Genomic DNA, 14,224 nt, shown 5'->3' on the forward strand with positions numbered 1-14,224 from the left:
GATTTGTTTCGACGGTTAGTTATTAAAAAAATTAATTCGGTCGGTCGTTTAGGAACTCTCAAACTGGACCACAGGATTTCGATCTATATAACTTTTTATAGTAGTCAAGTCTTAAATATTTTTAAGATTTACTAAACACATTTGTTATCGGGATTTGCTTAACATTATAGTACAAATAGTTGGTCTTTTAAGTTTCAACTGTTGGAACACTATCAGACTATCATTTCTTTAAGTTGATCACATTCTATGCATTTTGTGATTTTATAGACTCAATGAGCCCAAAGCGTGAAAGCATCGTAAAACCAACCCGCGAGTATTGACTTGATTTTCTATTTCATAAACATATTTTCAAACATTCACGAACACGATCGAATGAACATGACTCTGTTCATGTTCATTTTTTTTAACTTATTGAATGAAATTTTTTGTTCATGTATTTTAATACGAAAACTTTAAAACGATCATAATACCCGTCCTAAATATTTCGGTTTTGAGTATACCCAACGGGTTCGGTTCTAACACCTTACACCTACCCCTTGAAGCCCGATTTGGTTCATAAGATTTGTCGATTACCGAAACCTTTCTGATTATTATTATTATTCGCCGATGCTTTCTGCATAATTCGAACCAATTTGATGAGGTAATTTCGAATCACTCATTGACTTATATTCACAGATATTAGAAATGTAACAAGTAACAGATCGAACAATCATTTAAACCCTATGCCTATAATAATTTAGGTTTAGAATATCCTAATCAGTTAATTTACGTTCTTTAATTGCTATATATTTGACGCAATTTGTGTTATGCTGTTATTAGTAGTTATTACATGGTAATTGTTGAATGTTAGGTGTTGGCTAGGGCGTATGGATTTAATCTATTCACTTTATATTATTATTATTATTATTATTATTATTATTATTATTATTATTATTTGTTTTGAAATTAGTAAGTTAATGTTACACATAATCAATAGTAGAATTGCTGGTTGCTATGCAGTTAATATCATTGCTATATCGGTTTCATGTGAAATATCAGTACCGATAATGTCGACGATATTAACTGATATTTGACAGATATTTGACCGATATATCACCGATTTTCCCGACATTAGTACCTTCTTATTAGTTCTGCTATTCGTCTTTCTTCTTATTGCTGCTTAGGGCTGAAAACGAACCAAATGTTCAGCAAACTGTTTGGCAGGAAGTTCGTGTATGAGCGTTTGTTTAATACATGAACAAGAAATTCCGTTCAATTAGTTAAAAGAAATGAACGTGAACAGAGCCCTTGTTCGTATAATTGTGTTCGTCAGCGTTCGTTCATGTTTGTATATGTTGTTCTTGAAAGTTTTTTGTACATTTATTTATTTTATCTAAACATTTTAAATTCTTTGATTTATTACATCTATAACATAAAATAGGTAACCATATGCTCACATTGTTTTTGCATTGATTTCATTCCTTTCTCATTATTCACATTGATGAATTCATCGATCTTAATCTCTAGGCTCCACCGATTTTATTTGTGTTCGTGAACCGTTCGTGAACACATTAATTTCCTTAACAAACTAACACGAACATAAAATATCGTTCGATAAGTGTTCGTGAACACATTATTTCCTTAACAAACGAACATCAACAAGGACTTGTTCGTGTTCGTTCGGTTCGTTTACAGTGCTGTATTAGTGTTTAATGTTAGTGTTTTAAGTCTTAATCAGTTAATGGTAGGAAAGTATACTGAATTGTTAGTGTTAAATTTCTATATGTGTAAATTCTGCATGATATTAAAGTTACCGATATCCCAACGCGATAACCTATATCTCAAATGTTGGTCCTTGACCGATATCCTATTTTTTACCGCATTAACTGCATAGGCTGGTTGTTAAAATGCGACAATCTTATAACAATGATCATATTGATAGAGGCCATAGTATATTGAAGATATTTTCAGAGTAAAATACTCCTTAGCAGGATAAATGATCACAATCAGTTTAATCGATTTCTTGTAATGGTATACTTTATGAAACACTGGATGCTCCATGACGCAATTTGTGTTTATACGGTCATTACATTGGAATTGACAAATGATAGGCATTGGTAAGGGTTTCTGGATCCAATCTACTTATTCTATAATGGACAATTATTATATGTTTCGAATTTAGTAAGTTATTGATATACGATGATCAAGTACTAGAATCGCTAGTTGCTACTACGTAACTAAGTCTTTTAGCAATGATCTTGAATTTGATAAGGCCATAGCATATTGAAGATGTCATCAGAGTTAACTTAGATAAGGCCCACCATCATTTTAACCAATTTCTTGTAATGAATGGTACCGAGCAAATAGGATGAGTATATTTGTGTTGAACTGTTTAAAAGAATTATATTTGTAATTGTGAATTGAGTTGAAAATTTGGAAGCCTGAATTTTGTGTAATTGACATAAATCAGGTAGTTTATAATGAAAGAAAGGACTGCATCATCCCCGCTTAAACGTGTTCTGGTCAATTGTGGTGCTCAGGTAAGCTGTTAAACGATTGCAAATTGCTTAGGATTTTTATCTGTTTGGTTGTGTCTTGAAGTTGTCATGAGTGAGTCTGTATAAGTAAGTACGGATCAGTTAATTTTTGTTTGAACAGCTGTTAATGAGTGCATAATTGAGACTAAAGCAGTGATTTTTGTATAATTTTCATTATACTTATTAAGATTACATCATGTAACAGAAGTACACACAAGATATAATGTAATACAAGGTTGGCACAGACATGTGAACCCTACTAGTTATCATTTGCTCTTCAAGAATTTTTTAAATGTTACACTTCACTCTTTAATTTATGTATATTTTCAAACTTAATAAGATAACATCATGTAACAGAAGTACACACAAGATATAATGTAATACAAGGTTGGCACAGCATGTGAACCCTATTAGTTATCATTTGCTCTTCAAGAATTTTTTAAATGTTACACTTCACTCTTTAGTCTTTGGTTATTAATATTGCACATCATAATGATCGTAAGAAAAACAATCCACATGGGAGTAAATATATGTATACACCGAGTGCTAGATTTTGTAACTTTCCAACTTCTCAAAATCCAAACTGATCCGTATATTTTTCAGTAAAATGATACTTTCACATCTTGACATGGTTTAACTTTTTCTTTTTACTCAAAATGCTATAAAGCCTCGTCAGTTTATAGTTTGATAATTTGATGTAGTTTGTTTGACTCAAAAGGTCAAGATGGAACCAAATAATGAAAGACAAATAAACAGAACCATTATAAGAAAATAGTCCAGTGTGATTAAACATAAATAAGATGGTGATATTTTAAGAGGTAAAATACTAAGTTAGATATGAAAGTAAGCAGGTTACACGCATTATACCTTTATAAGAACTAGGTTAAGAAAACATCCCAATGTAATTAAACATACATAAGATGGTAATATTTTAAGAGGTAAAATACCAAGTTAGATATGAAAGTAAGTAGGTTGCAGCTAATTAATTGTAATTATTCATAATTAAGACTAAAGAGAAAGTGAGAAACTTTATATTAGTAGTTTAAATGCTGTATAAACCCTTATTTTAATTGTTGAACACTCATGCTTACCGACCATGCAAACAATTGCAGGCAAAAGAATACGGGAGTTGTGTTGCAGCGAAAGTTCCTCAAGTTGAACGTGATATGTGTTTGAAAGAATTTCTTGCATTAAAGAATTGCATGCAGAGTGTGGTCATCATCATCATCATCATCATCATCGTACTCAGTATATCCCACCAATAGCAAAGCTATGGTAGGGTCTGAGGAGGGTAAGATGTAGACAGCCTTACCTCTACTCCGTAGGAATAGAGAGGCTGCTTCCGGTGAGACCCCCGGCTCGATAGTAGTTTTGCATCAAGCCTTGGACATAAGGCACATAACACTCAACCATCAGCACACCGGTCGATTGGTGCATGTACCCTTGTCTTTCGGCTATCAACACCTGTTAGGTTCGGAGTCACACACAAACACGAATACAATAGTAAAACCGAAAGAATAAACGAAAGAGACACAAGGATTTAAGTGGTTCGGTCACAGTGTATGACCTACGTCCACTGTCGATAACTAGGGTTTTCTTATTATTGAGTGATACAAACTTACAAGTACAGGAGAGAATATATAGACTAGACAATTAGGGTTTAACCCTTTAACTAAACTGGGCCTGATTAGAGCTTTTGGGCTTGGCCAAAACTCAAACAGCTTAATCTCCTAATTCTGTCTATTCGTCTAAACCGGACCCGACCCATGATGGATCGGAGACCACAACATAACAATCTCCCACTTGGGCTTCGAGACATCTTCTCTAAACCACCACTTGGATGCGTCAAACATTTCAACCTGCTCCCATTTGGAGACGTAAAATGTCTTCACCTGCATTGCCTTGTACATGTAAAATAAAACCCATCTGGTTTTGCACCTCCTAGTTACCCTTCGCCTTCTCAACATTATTCCTGAAGGCCTGCTGAAGCTCTGCACAGCTTCAGCTTATCCAGTATCACCGGCTTGGTGAACATATCTGCTGGATTCTTAGCACCTGAGATATTTTTCAAACTGAAAACACCATCACTGATCAAATCTCTGACAAAGTGATATCTCCTCCCGATGTGCTTAGTCTTCGAATGATAGACTGGATTCTTCGCAAGTTTCACTGCACTCTCATTGTCACAATATAAGAAGAACTCTGCCTGTTTCTTTCCCAACTCTTCAAGAAAAGTTCTCAACCATACTAATTCTTTACTTGCTTCGGCTGCTGCCATATATTCTGCCTCAGTGGTTGATAAAGCAACACTTTTCTGAAGTCTGGACATCCAACATACTGCTGTTCCCCCAACTGTGAAAACATAACCAGTAGTGCTTTTAAACGTCTTCTTACATCCACCCAGATCAGCATCTGAATAACCCCTGAGAATTGTATCCTTCCCCTTAAAACATAACCCCAAACTGGAAGTACCCTTTAAGTATCTGAGTAACCATTTCACCGCTTCCCAATGTTCCTTTCCCGGATCCGACATAAAACGACTAACTACCCCGACAGCATGAGCAATGTCTGGCCATGTACAAACCATGGCGTACATGAGACTACCAACAGCAGATGCATACGGAACTTTAGCCATCTCTGTTCTTTCTTCCTCTGTTCTGGGAGACTGGTCTTTGGTAAGTTTGAAATGACTTCCCAAAGGTGTGTTTCTCGGTTTAGTCTTCTCATCATTCATCCTGAATCTTTCTAACACTTTCCCTATGTATTTCTCTTGGGATAGTGTTATGGAGCCATCTTTCTTTCTGGATATACTCATCCCCAAAATCTGTTTGGCTGGACCAAGGTCTTTCATCTCAAATTCATCAGACAACTGTTTCTTCAACTTGCGAATCTCCTTCATATCAGATCCTGCAATTAACATATCATCTACATAAAGAAGTAGAATGATATATGAGCCTTTAAACTTCTTTAAGTAGCAGCAATGGTCGGCCTCGCATTTCTTGTACCCAGTTCTCACCATAAAATCATCAAACTTTAGGTATCATTGCCTAGGTGCCTGCTTCAGACCATACAAGCTTTTCTTCAATTTGCAGACCCATTTTTCTTTCCCGGCAACCTGAAATCCCTCAGGTTGTGCCATATAGATCTCCTCGTCAAGATCACCATGTAAAAATGCTGTCTTAACATCTAATTGCTCTAGATGTAAATTTTCTGCAGCAACAATACTTAAGATCAATCTGATGGTGGTCATCTTCACAACTGGAGAGAATATTTTATTATAATCAATTCCCTTCTTTTGCTGGAAACCCTTGACCACTAAACGAGCTTTGTATCGTTTAGACCCATCATGTTCTTCCTTGACTCTATAGACCCATTTATTCTGTAGAACTCTTTTATCTGGTGGAAACTTGGTTAAAACCCATGTCTGGTTTTTACTCAAAGAGTTCATCTCCTCCTTCATAGCATGCTCCCACTGGAGCGAATCTTTCAACTTAAGTGCTTCATAATAACTCTCTGGCTCACCATTTTCAGTTAAAAGGAGATAATTAACTGAAGTTTTGTAACGTACCGGCTGTTTAGAAACTCTGGTGGACCTCCTAACCCAGTGCTGAGGCGGGTCAGGTTCTTGTGGAGACTGTTCATCCTCAGACTCTGAACTCCCACTGTCAGAGACTCCCTCTGACTCTTCATTTCCACCAATATCATCATCTTCAAATTCAGGAACTGTGGTTTCTTCAGTTTCTGTCTCGGGTACGGTAGCTGACTCAACTGTCTTTTTCTGAGCATCAATTTCATATTCAACCTGCTCTTTCTGAACCCTTGATTTTGAAGTGTTTCTATCTTTGTATAACTCAGCCTCATTAAAAGTTGCATGCTTGCTTCTGACTACTTTTTCTGCTTTCTAAATCCCAAAGCCTGTAGCCCATTTCGTTTGACCCATATCCAATGAAAACATATTTTTTAGCTTTAGCATCAAGCTTGTCATTTTTCACTAGATCATAAGCGCTACACCCAAAGACTTTCAAATGCTTATAATCTGCAGCTTTACCTTTCCACTCTTCTTTTAGTGTCTTGAAACCCAGCGGTACTGACAATCCCCGGTTAATTAAATAAGCTGCAGTGTTAGCTGCAGTGTTAACTGCATCTGCCCAGAACGTTTTTGGAAGCCCGGCATTAAGTCTCATACTTCTTGCCCTTTCATTTAACGTCCTGTTCATTCGTTCTGCCACTCCATTTTGTTGAGGAGTGCCAGGGACTGTAAAGATCATCCGAATACCGTACTCTTCACAATAATCACGGAATTCTTTGCTAACATATTCACCACCGTTATCCGACTTCAAGCATTTCACCTTCAAATTAGTTTCCAATTCAACAGCAGTTTTCCATTTCTTAAAAGTATCAAAAACATCAGATTTATTTTTAAGAAAGTAAACCCATACCTTGCGTGTCGAATCATCAATGAAGGTGACATAATAGTGCGATCCTCCCAAAGAAGAGACTGAAGTTGGTCCATAGACATCAGAGTGAATAAGCTCCAATTTCTGAGCTTTCGGTTGTTTTCCGGTCTTCACAAAAGATACTTTCTTCTTTTTACCGAAAACACATGGTTCACAAAATTCAGATTCAACCTTCTTCAGTTCTGGAATTTTTCCTCTAGCAACGAGCATTTTCATCCCTTTTTCACTCATGTGGCCGAGTCGTTGGTGCCACAAACTAGACTGACTCGGTCCACTGGTCACTGCATTTACCCCATCAGCTGGAATTTCAACCATGTATAAAGTGCCCTTCTTTTTACCTCTGGCGATCACAAGATTCCCTTTCACAACTTTCCATTGACCCCCACCAAACATAACATCATATCCTTGGTCATCTAACTGCCCAACAGAAATTAGCTTTCTTCTAAGGCTAGGAACGACCCGAACATCCTTTAGAGTCCATGAGGTGCCCAATGAAGTTTTTAGTTCAATATCCCCCATCCCCGTGATATCAACAGCATGATTATTAGCCAAACGAACTTTACCAAAATTACCTGTTCGGAGATTCTTCATCTTCTTCGTGCTATAAGTGGCATGAAAAGATGCACCAGAATCCATAATCCATGAATCTGTTGATTCTTCAACACAGCAGATAAGAGTCTCTTCTGAACCTTCTGGATCATCTGAACCGGTGGCCAGATTAACTTCCTTCTTAGATTCTTTCTTTTCTTTTGAAATTGAGGGGTTAGGGCATTGGTTTCTGAAATGCCCCATTTCTTTGCAATTCTAACACTCAATGTCTTTTCTGGGCTTTGACTGACTTCTTCTTCTAGACTTTGACCTACCCCTGCCATTACCTTTCTCTCTTCTCCTACCTCTCCCTTCGGTGCTCAATATAGAACTAGATGTCTCACCAGAATTCCTTCTTCTTATGTCCTCCCCTAAAATCAAATCCCGGACTCCTTCAAAAGTAAGCTTAGTATTCCCAGAAGAACTACTAACTGCAGTAACAGTCCCTGACCAACTTTCGGGTAACGAGGATAACAAGAGTAACGCTTGAACTTCATCATCAAACTTGATATCAACAGAAGACAAACGAGAAATAATAGTGTTGAAGTCATTAACATGAGAGGTAACAGATGCCCCTTCCTTCATTCTGGTGTTAACTAGCTGTCTAATCAGAAATACCTTGTTTGATGCAGAAGGCTTTTCATACATATTTGACAAGGCTTTCATAAGACCATACGTGGTAGTTTCATTTACAATATTGAATGCCACATTCTTAGCTAGTGAGAGTCTAATAACAGCTATGGCTTTTCTGTCAAGTACCTTCCACTCATCATCTTTCATACTTTCCGGTTTCCTCTCTTCTAGTGCTTCCATTAAGTCTTTCTGACATAGCAAATCCTCAATTTGCATTTTCCACCATCCAAAATCCTGACCATCAAACTTCTCAATCTTGATCTTTCCGTCCTCAGCCATTATCCAAACTGAGTTTTGATTACAGCAAACAACCAAACTACCCAAGGAATAAAAGGACTGGAAACTGATCAGAAAAAACGAACCAGCAGCTGCGGAACCCTAATCAGCGGCGGCGGAACTGTAGCAGCGGCGCGGTACTGTAGCGGCGGCGCGGTACTGTAGCGGCGGCGCGGTACTGTAGCGGCGGCGCGGTACTGTAGCGGCGGCGCGGTACTGTAGCGGCGGCGGTGGAACTGTAGCAGCGGAGCAGCGGCGGCGGAACTGTGTGTATAATCGAGAACCAGGCTCTGATGCCAATTGTTAGGTTCGGAGTCACACACAAACACGAATACAATAGTAAAACCGAAAGAATAAACGAAAGAGACACAAGGATTTAAGTGGTTCGGTCACAGTGTATGACCTACGTCCACTGTCGATAACTAGGGTTTTCTTATTATTGAGTGATACAAACTTACAAGTACAGGAGAGAATATATAGACTAGACAATTAGGGTTTAACCCTTTAACTAAACTGGGCCTGATTAGAGCTTTTGGGCTTGGCCAAAACTCAAACAGCTTAATCTCCTAATTCTGTCTATTCGTCTAAACCGGACCCGACCCATGATGGATCGGAGACCACAACATAACAACACCACCACATGATGCCTGATTAACCTTCCGCCACTTTTAACATTATTTTCACGATATTAGTAAAATAACGTCAAAATTAGTGCAATATCACTTTTGCCCACCCAAGGGTTCACACATATATACATTATATGCGCGCATCGCAAGCAGGGTGTTAAATAATACATTTGGAATTTATAACCTTTTTTAACTTGTTTTTGTGTTTCTCTAACTAACACTTCCACCAAATTGCTTATCTTTCTTCTGCAGCTTAAAGGAAAGCCATAAATTTACAGCATTTTACTTAGCAGATATATCAAAGCTACGGATATATATATAGTTGTACTTTCATATAAGGAGGTAAAATATCACAGCTTGAAGATCTTTAAATACTGTTCTGTTCTTTTTTGTCATCTAACTGAACTCCATCCTTTTATTTTCAGTGTAGTTTCTTCAGATAAGGTTTCCCTGTGGTTGTCAAGTTCGTACTTAAACCCGAGCGTTGTTTAAAAAAATTGATTTAAATGTTTGGGAATACGTCCAGTTCTGGGTTTGGTGGATCTGGTGCGCTGTCACATACGTGGATTCAATATCCACCCTTAAAATGCAGATATGATGGATCAAGTGGTTTATTTTATGATGATGGAAATAAGCTGCTAATCTCACCAACCACTGACCAGGTAACTGCTGTTTATACAATCGGTTGTTAAACCTTGAAGAGGACATACATATTTATATATTCCTAAAAGGTTAAATCTTCCTGTGCTGATGTCACAGATTGTATCTTGGAAAGTTTCTCCTTTTACTTCTGATGTAGCTCCAACAACCGACACAATAAGCGAAGGGCCCATACTGTCTGTACGCTATTCTTTAGATTTAAAGCTTATAGCTGTTCAAAGATCAAATCATGAGGTTCAGTTTTGGGTCAGAGAAACTGGGGAGACTTTTAGTCAAAGGTCAAAGTCTGAGTCAGATAGCATATTGGGATTCTTTTGGACCGATTGCGCGGTTTGTGATATCGTGTTTGTCAAGACAAGGTACTTGTTAAAAAGTTTCATATTAAGTGAACAAATATTAAACTAGAAATAAGATTTGCTTACTGTTGAGCTGGTAATTTGGTTTGACTTATTAGAGTTGACTTACAGTGGGCTGGACCTTTACACTTACGTGCCAGAGCAAAAATCACTTGCTTTGGTTGAAACAAAGAAAATGAATCTGAGTTGGTATATCTACACACATGAAAGCCGTTTGGTTCTTCTTGCTTCAGGAATGCAATGCAAAAGCTTTACTGGTTTTCAGGTATAACCAACTATAAACTATAAAGCCGTTTATACTATTAACGAATGAACATAAACGAACACGAACACATTCATTTTCTTAAAGAATGAACATGAACAAGAAAACCCGGTCGTTTAATTGTTTGTGTTTGATTGTTTGTTCGGCTAAAGTTAAACGAACGAACACTAGCATCAGATTGTTGTTGTGTCATAGTTGATCATGCAAAGGGGTCAACTGCTATGTTTTTTTATCGATATCAACAGATATTCGGTTTTGCAATATAAGTTCACAGAGACTTACAATCATCTTTGTTTTCGGTTCAGCTTTCTTCTGCAGGGGTAATTCGGTTACCAAGGTTTGAGATGTCAATGGCAAAGTTGGATGCTAACGGTAAGCCTGTTCTTGCTGCTGAAGATGTTCATATTGTCACTGTGTAAGCTATATGTATTATCAATTTTTGACCTTTTAAACGTTGACTTTTTGATACTAATGTTCTGTTGGAATTACAGTTATGGAAGAATATACTGCTTACAAGTTGATAAAGTTGCAATGCTACTGCATTCATACAGGTTTTACCGTGATGCTGTTATCCAACAGGTAACTTGTATTTTTGTTTTGAAAGCAGTTGAAATGAAAACTATTTATTTACCGTGTTCTCTTTCTATTAGGGTTCTCTACCTATATATTCTAGCAAGATAGCTGTGAGTGTGGTTGACAATGTGCTGCTGATTCATCAAGCGGATGCAAAAGTTATCCTGTTATACGATATATTTGCCGACTCACGTACACCTGTATCGGCTCCACTTCCTCTTTTGATAAGGGGCGCGCCAAGTAGGACAAATGCACAAAGTTCAGAAGCAACACTGACAATTAATGCGACAGCTAATCTATATGGTGATGGCTGGACTTTTCTTGTCCCTGATCTTATATGTGATGTTGCCAATGGATTTTTGTGGAAAATAAGCTTAGATTTGGAGGTAAGTTTGGTGGCTGCTTTTCTATATTATGTTCACTATGATGGTACATTTTTTTTTAATTTATGTTTGTCTCCGAATGCTGCAGGCAATTTCTGCAAGTAACTCAGAAGTGCCAGCTGTCCTAGAGTTCTTGCAGCGGAGGAAGTTAGACGCAAAGAAAGTAAGTATTTCAGTGCTCCCCGAATCAGTCTGGAGGTGCCACCTGTCCATTAAGAGTTAGTTTAGAAGTGGCGATTTTGACCCGTTTATCAGGAAAATCAGAAAAGTTAGCTTAATAGGAATCGAGTCAAATGAGTCAAAAAGTTTCTCAAAAGTGTATTGTAAGTGCATGAAAACGTCATAAACCTTTTTTTAAATTAGATTAGCATTAAAAAACAAATATATAAAGATAAATTGAATCAATATAATGCTAAACTTGTTTTAGTAACTTTCGGACAATGAGATTTTTATTTATATTAAATCTTTTTCTAAACAATTAGTGTCAATGGGTAAACAGTTGTCAAAAGTGTATTTATAAGTTATAACGCATATGCTGCTGCCTAAACAATGTTTTTATTTATTATTTTTTTATTTTTTAAATTAGATTATCGGTTAAATGATATGTGATGCTTTTCAAAATTTCATCTTTTTCTTACATTTTCAGGCTAAGCATTTATGTTTGGAACTAACTCGCTCTGTCATCATTGAGCGAAGACCTCTACCTATGGTTTTCCGAGCCATAGACGTATTACTCAAATCCTTTGCATATTCACTTAAAACCGGAAGTTATTTGAAGGGAGGGAATCCAGAGAAAACCACAGTTTCCAATATACCAGAAAACAGTGAATCTGGTAAATCTGTCAAAAATGAATCTGCAAGTGGAGTTGAACACAATTCTGGCTTCTCAATGTCAGACTCTGAGGATAATAATGATAATGTCAGGAAAGCGAAAGCCAAATCTGTTGACATTAATTCTTCTAGTGGAAACACAGAAGAAGGTTCTAGAAGTGGAGACCATTCGGTTAACCAACCACTGAATGCTAATGCTTCTGAACAACAAGAGTCTCAACTTACTTCAGCTGCCATTCCACCTGATGAGCTGTACAATTTTGTTTTCGCCACAGTAGAGGAAGAGATGATTTCAGATGGTTCTTATTTGTTTGCCATTATCGTAGAGTTCATAAGAAGGTAATACTTTTATCGTCTTTTGCTCTTTTTAGTATGAAAGGGTATTTTGGTCAATGGTCCTTTTATAAAACTTAACAAAAAGTTAACCTTAATTCACTCCAAGGACCATTTGTGTAACGTTTGAGTGAACAGTAGACTACCGGTATTATTTTGAAAAAGTTGGGACTAAACATGCAATGTGGACAAACCACGGGGACCTTCTATGTAATTATAAGTGTCTACTTTTGCAGTGCCAACTTGGATAAAATAAAACTGAACCAGAACATCTATGTGCTAGCAGTGCAGTTGCTTGCCAAGAATGAACGTTATGCTGAACTCGGATTGTTTATTATGAATAAGGTATGAAATTTTTATGCGCTTTAATAGTCTAGTTTGTAAGTATACGTTCATATTTAAAATAAAACTATATACATATTTTGTAGATAATTGAGCCCTCGAAAGAGGTTGCTCTTCAACTGCTGGAGACGGGCCGTCAAAACATCCAAACAAGAAAGTTGGGACTGGATATGATGAGGCAGCTCATGCTTCATCACGACTATATTGTGTTACTTGTACAAGACGGATGTTATCTTGAAGCTTTGCGTTTTGCACGAAAAAATAAGGTTATAATTTGTGACTTATTTGGTATATTGGTTTTTATTAATCCCAACTATTCTCTTTTGGTCACAAATGGTCCCAACTAATGAATTGGCTACTGACGGTCCCAACTTTTAACGTATTTGTTCCTAATGGTCCGCGACTAACAGAATCCTAACGCCGTTAGTTTCGGGTCGTCGGAAAAACGTTTTTGACCGGAAAAGTCAATTTTTTTTTGCCGGAAAACACCACCTGAACACCGCAACCACCACCAATTGACTCACCGCCAACCAACTACCACCACTTGTGCACCATCAACCGATTCCGACGATGGTTCTAGGGTTTCCGGCGATCTCAGTAATTGAGGCTTTTACTAGAAAAAGGTTCCTAAAGGTCCGATAAAAAGTTACCAAGACGTTGGGACGAAAATGCTGAGTTTTCTGGAAAAAATATGAGTTTTCTGGCCAAAAACGTTTTTTCCGACGACCTGAAACTAACGGCGTTAGGATTCTGTTAGTCGCGGACCGTTAGGAACAATTACGTTAAAAGTTGGGACCGTCAGCAGCCAATTCGTTAGTTGGGACCGGTAGTGACCAAAAGGCGATAGTTGGGATTAATAAAACCCAATATACTTATTTATTTTTCATAAATTTTTAATCAGAATTTACTTGTTTTGACTTCTTACCTAACTTGTGTGACCGGTACATTTTGTTAATGAATCAGGTTACTACTGTGAGGCCGTCACTGTTTCTAGAAGCAGCGTATGCATCAAATGACCCACAACAACTAGCTGCGGTTCTTAGATTCTTTCGTGACTTCATACCAGGTTTTGCAACGACTTCAGAACACAGTACTTTCATTCGCGTGCTTGCTGATATGACGCCTTCAGTTATCGCATGACGTTTTTCATGAACATGTTTCACATGTAGCTGTTTTTATGGATTTCTGAAACTGAAGATTAAAGACTAGTAACTTTGATCCTTTGTTTTAATTTTTCTTTTTGTAGAATATTTTTTTATGAGTATACAAATAATTTTGTGGGTGATTCATGTATACTGTTATCTGTAAGATATAGACGACAAAAGAGCGACCCGCTGGGTTGGTTAGATCTCGCGAGACCTGCCAAAACAGTTTGGTTTCGATGGTTT

At 37.2% G+C, this 14,224-nt stretch overlaps 1 protein-coding gene and 1 long non-coding RNA gene across 3 annotated transcripts; both read left to right on the top strand.

Annotated features, from left to right (window-relative positions):
- The first annotated feature begins 555 nt into the window (after positions 1 to 555).
- Positions 556 to 9,404, top strand: LOC143598891 (uncharacterized). 2 transcript variants are annotated; one of them, XR_013147210.1, is made up of 4 exons: positions 556 to 640; positions 2,450 to 2,519; positions 3,629 to 3,730; positions 9,349 to 9,404. It is a non-coding gene; the product is annotated as an uncharacterized LOC143598891 (long non-coding RNA). The 2 variants fall into 2 exon arrangements; XR_013147209.1 differs by lacking the exon at positions 556 to 640 and having other exon boundaries at positions 2,308 to 2,519.
- Positions 9,405 to 9,602: 198 nt separating this feature from the next.
- On the top strand, positions 9,603 to 14,046 carry LOC143598892 (uncharacterized). Its single transcript, XM_077076986.1, has 11 exons — positions 9,603 to 9,758; positions 9,856 to 10,115; positions 10,224 to 10,377; positions 10,680 to 10,789; positions 10,866 to 10,953; positions 11,025 to 11,333; positions 11,419 to 11,493; positions 11,977 to 12,500; positions 12,731 to 12,839; positions 12,923 to 13,102; positions 13,800 to 14,046. The coding sequence occupies exons 1-11, from the start codon at positions 9,603 to 9,605 to the stop codon at positions 13,974 to 13,976; spliced, it is 2,142 nt and encodes a 713-aa protein (XP_076933101.1). The 3' UTR covers positions 13,977 to 14,046.
- Positions 14,047 to 14,224: the final 178 nt, after the last annotated feature.

Source organism: Bidens hawaiensis, unplaced genomic scaffold, assembly GCF_021521415.1.
Source record: "Bidens hawaiensis isolate Kalapana, Puna unplaced genomic scaffold, B.hawaiensis_p1.1 tig00051230_1, whole genome shotgun sequence".
NCBI classification, from domain to species: Eukaryota; Viridiplantae; Streptophyta; class Magnoliopsida; order Asterales; family Asteraceae; genus Bidens; species Bidens hawaiensis.

Excerpts from the sequence above, each read along its gene's own strand:
- LOC143598892 (XM_077076986.1), top strand. The coding sequence starts at position 9,603 with ATGTTTGGGAATACGTCCAGTTCTGGGTTTGGTGGATCTGGTGCGCTG. Across the intron at positions 9,759-9,855 it reads TCTCACCAACCACTGACCAG|ATTGTATCTTGGAAAGTTTC; the intron begins GTAACTGCTGTT and ends CTGATGTCACAG. Across the intron at positions 13,103-13,799 it reads GTTTTGCACGAAAAAATAAG|GTTACTACTGTGAGGCCGTC; the intron begins GTTATAATTTGT and ends TTAATGAATCAG.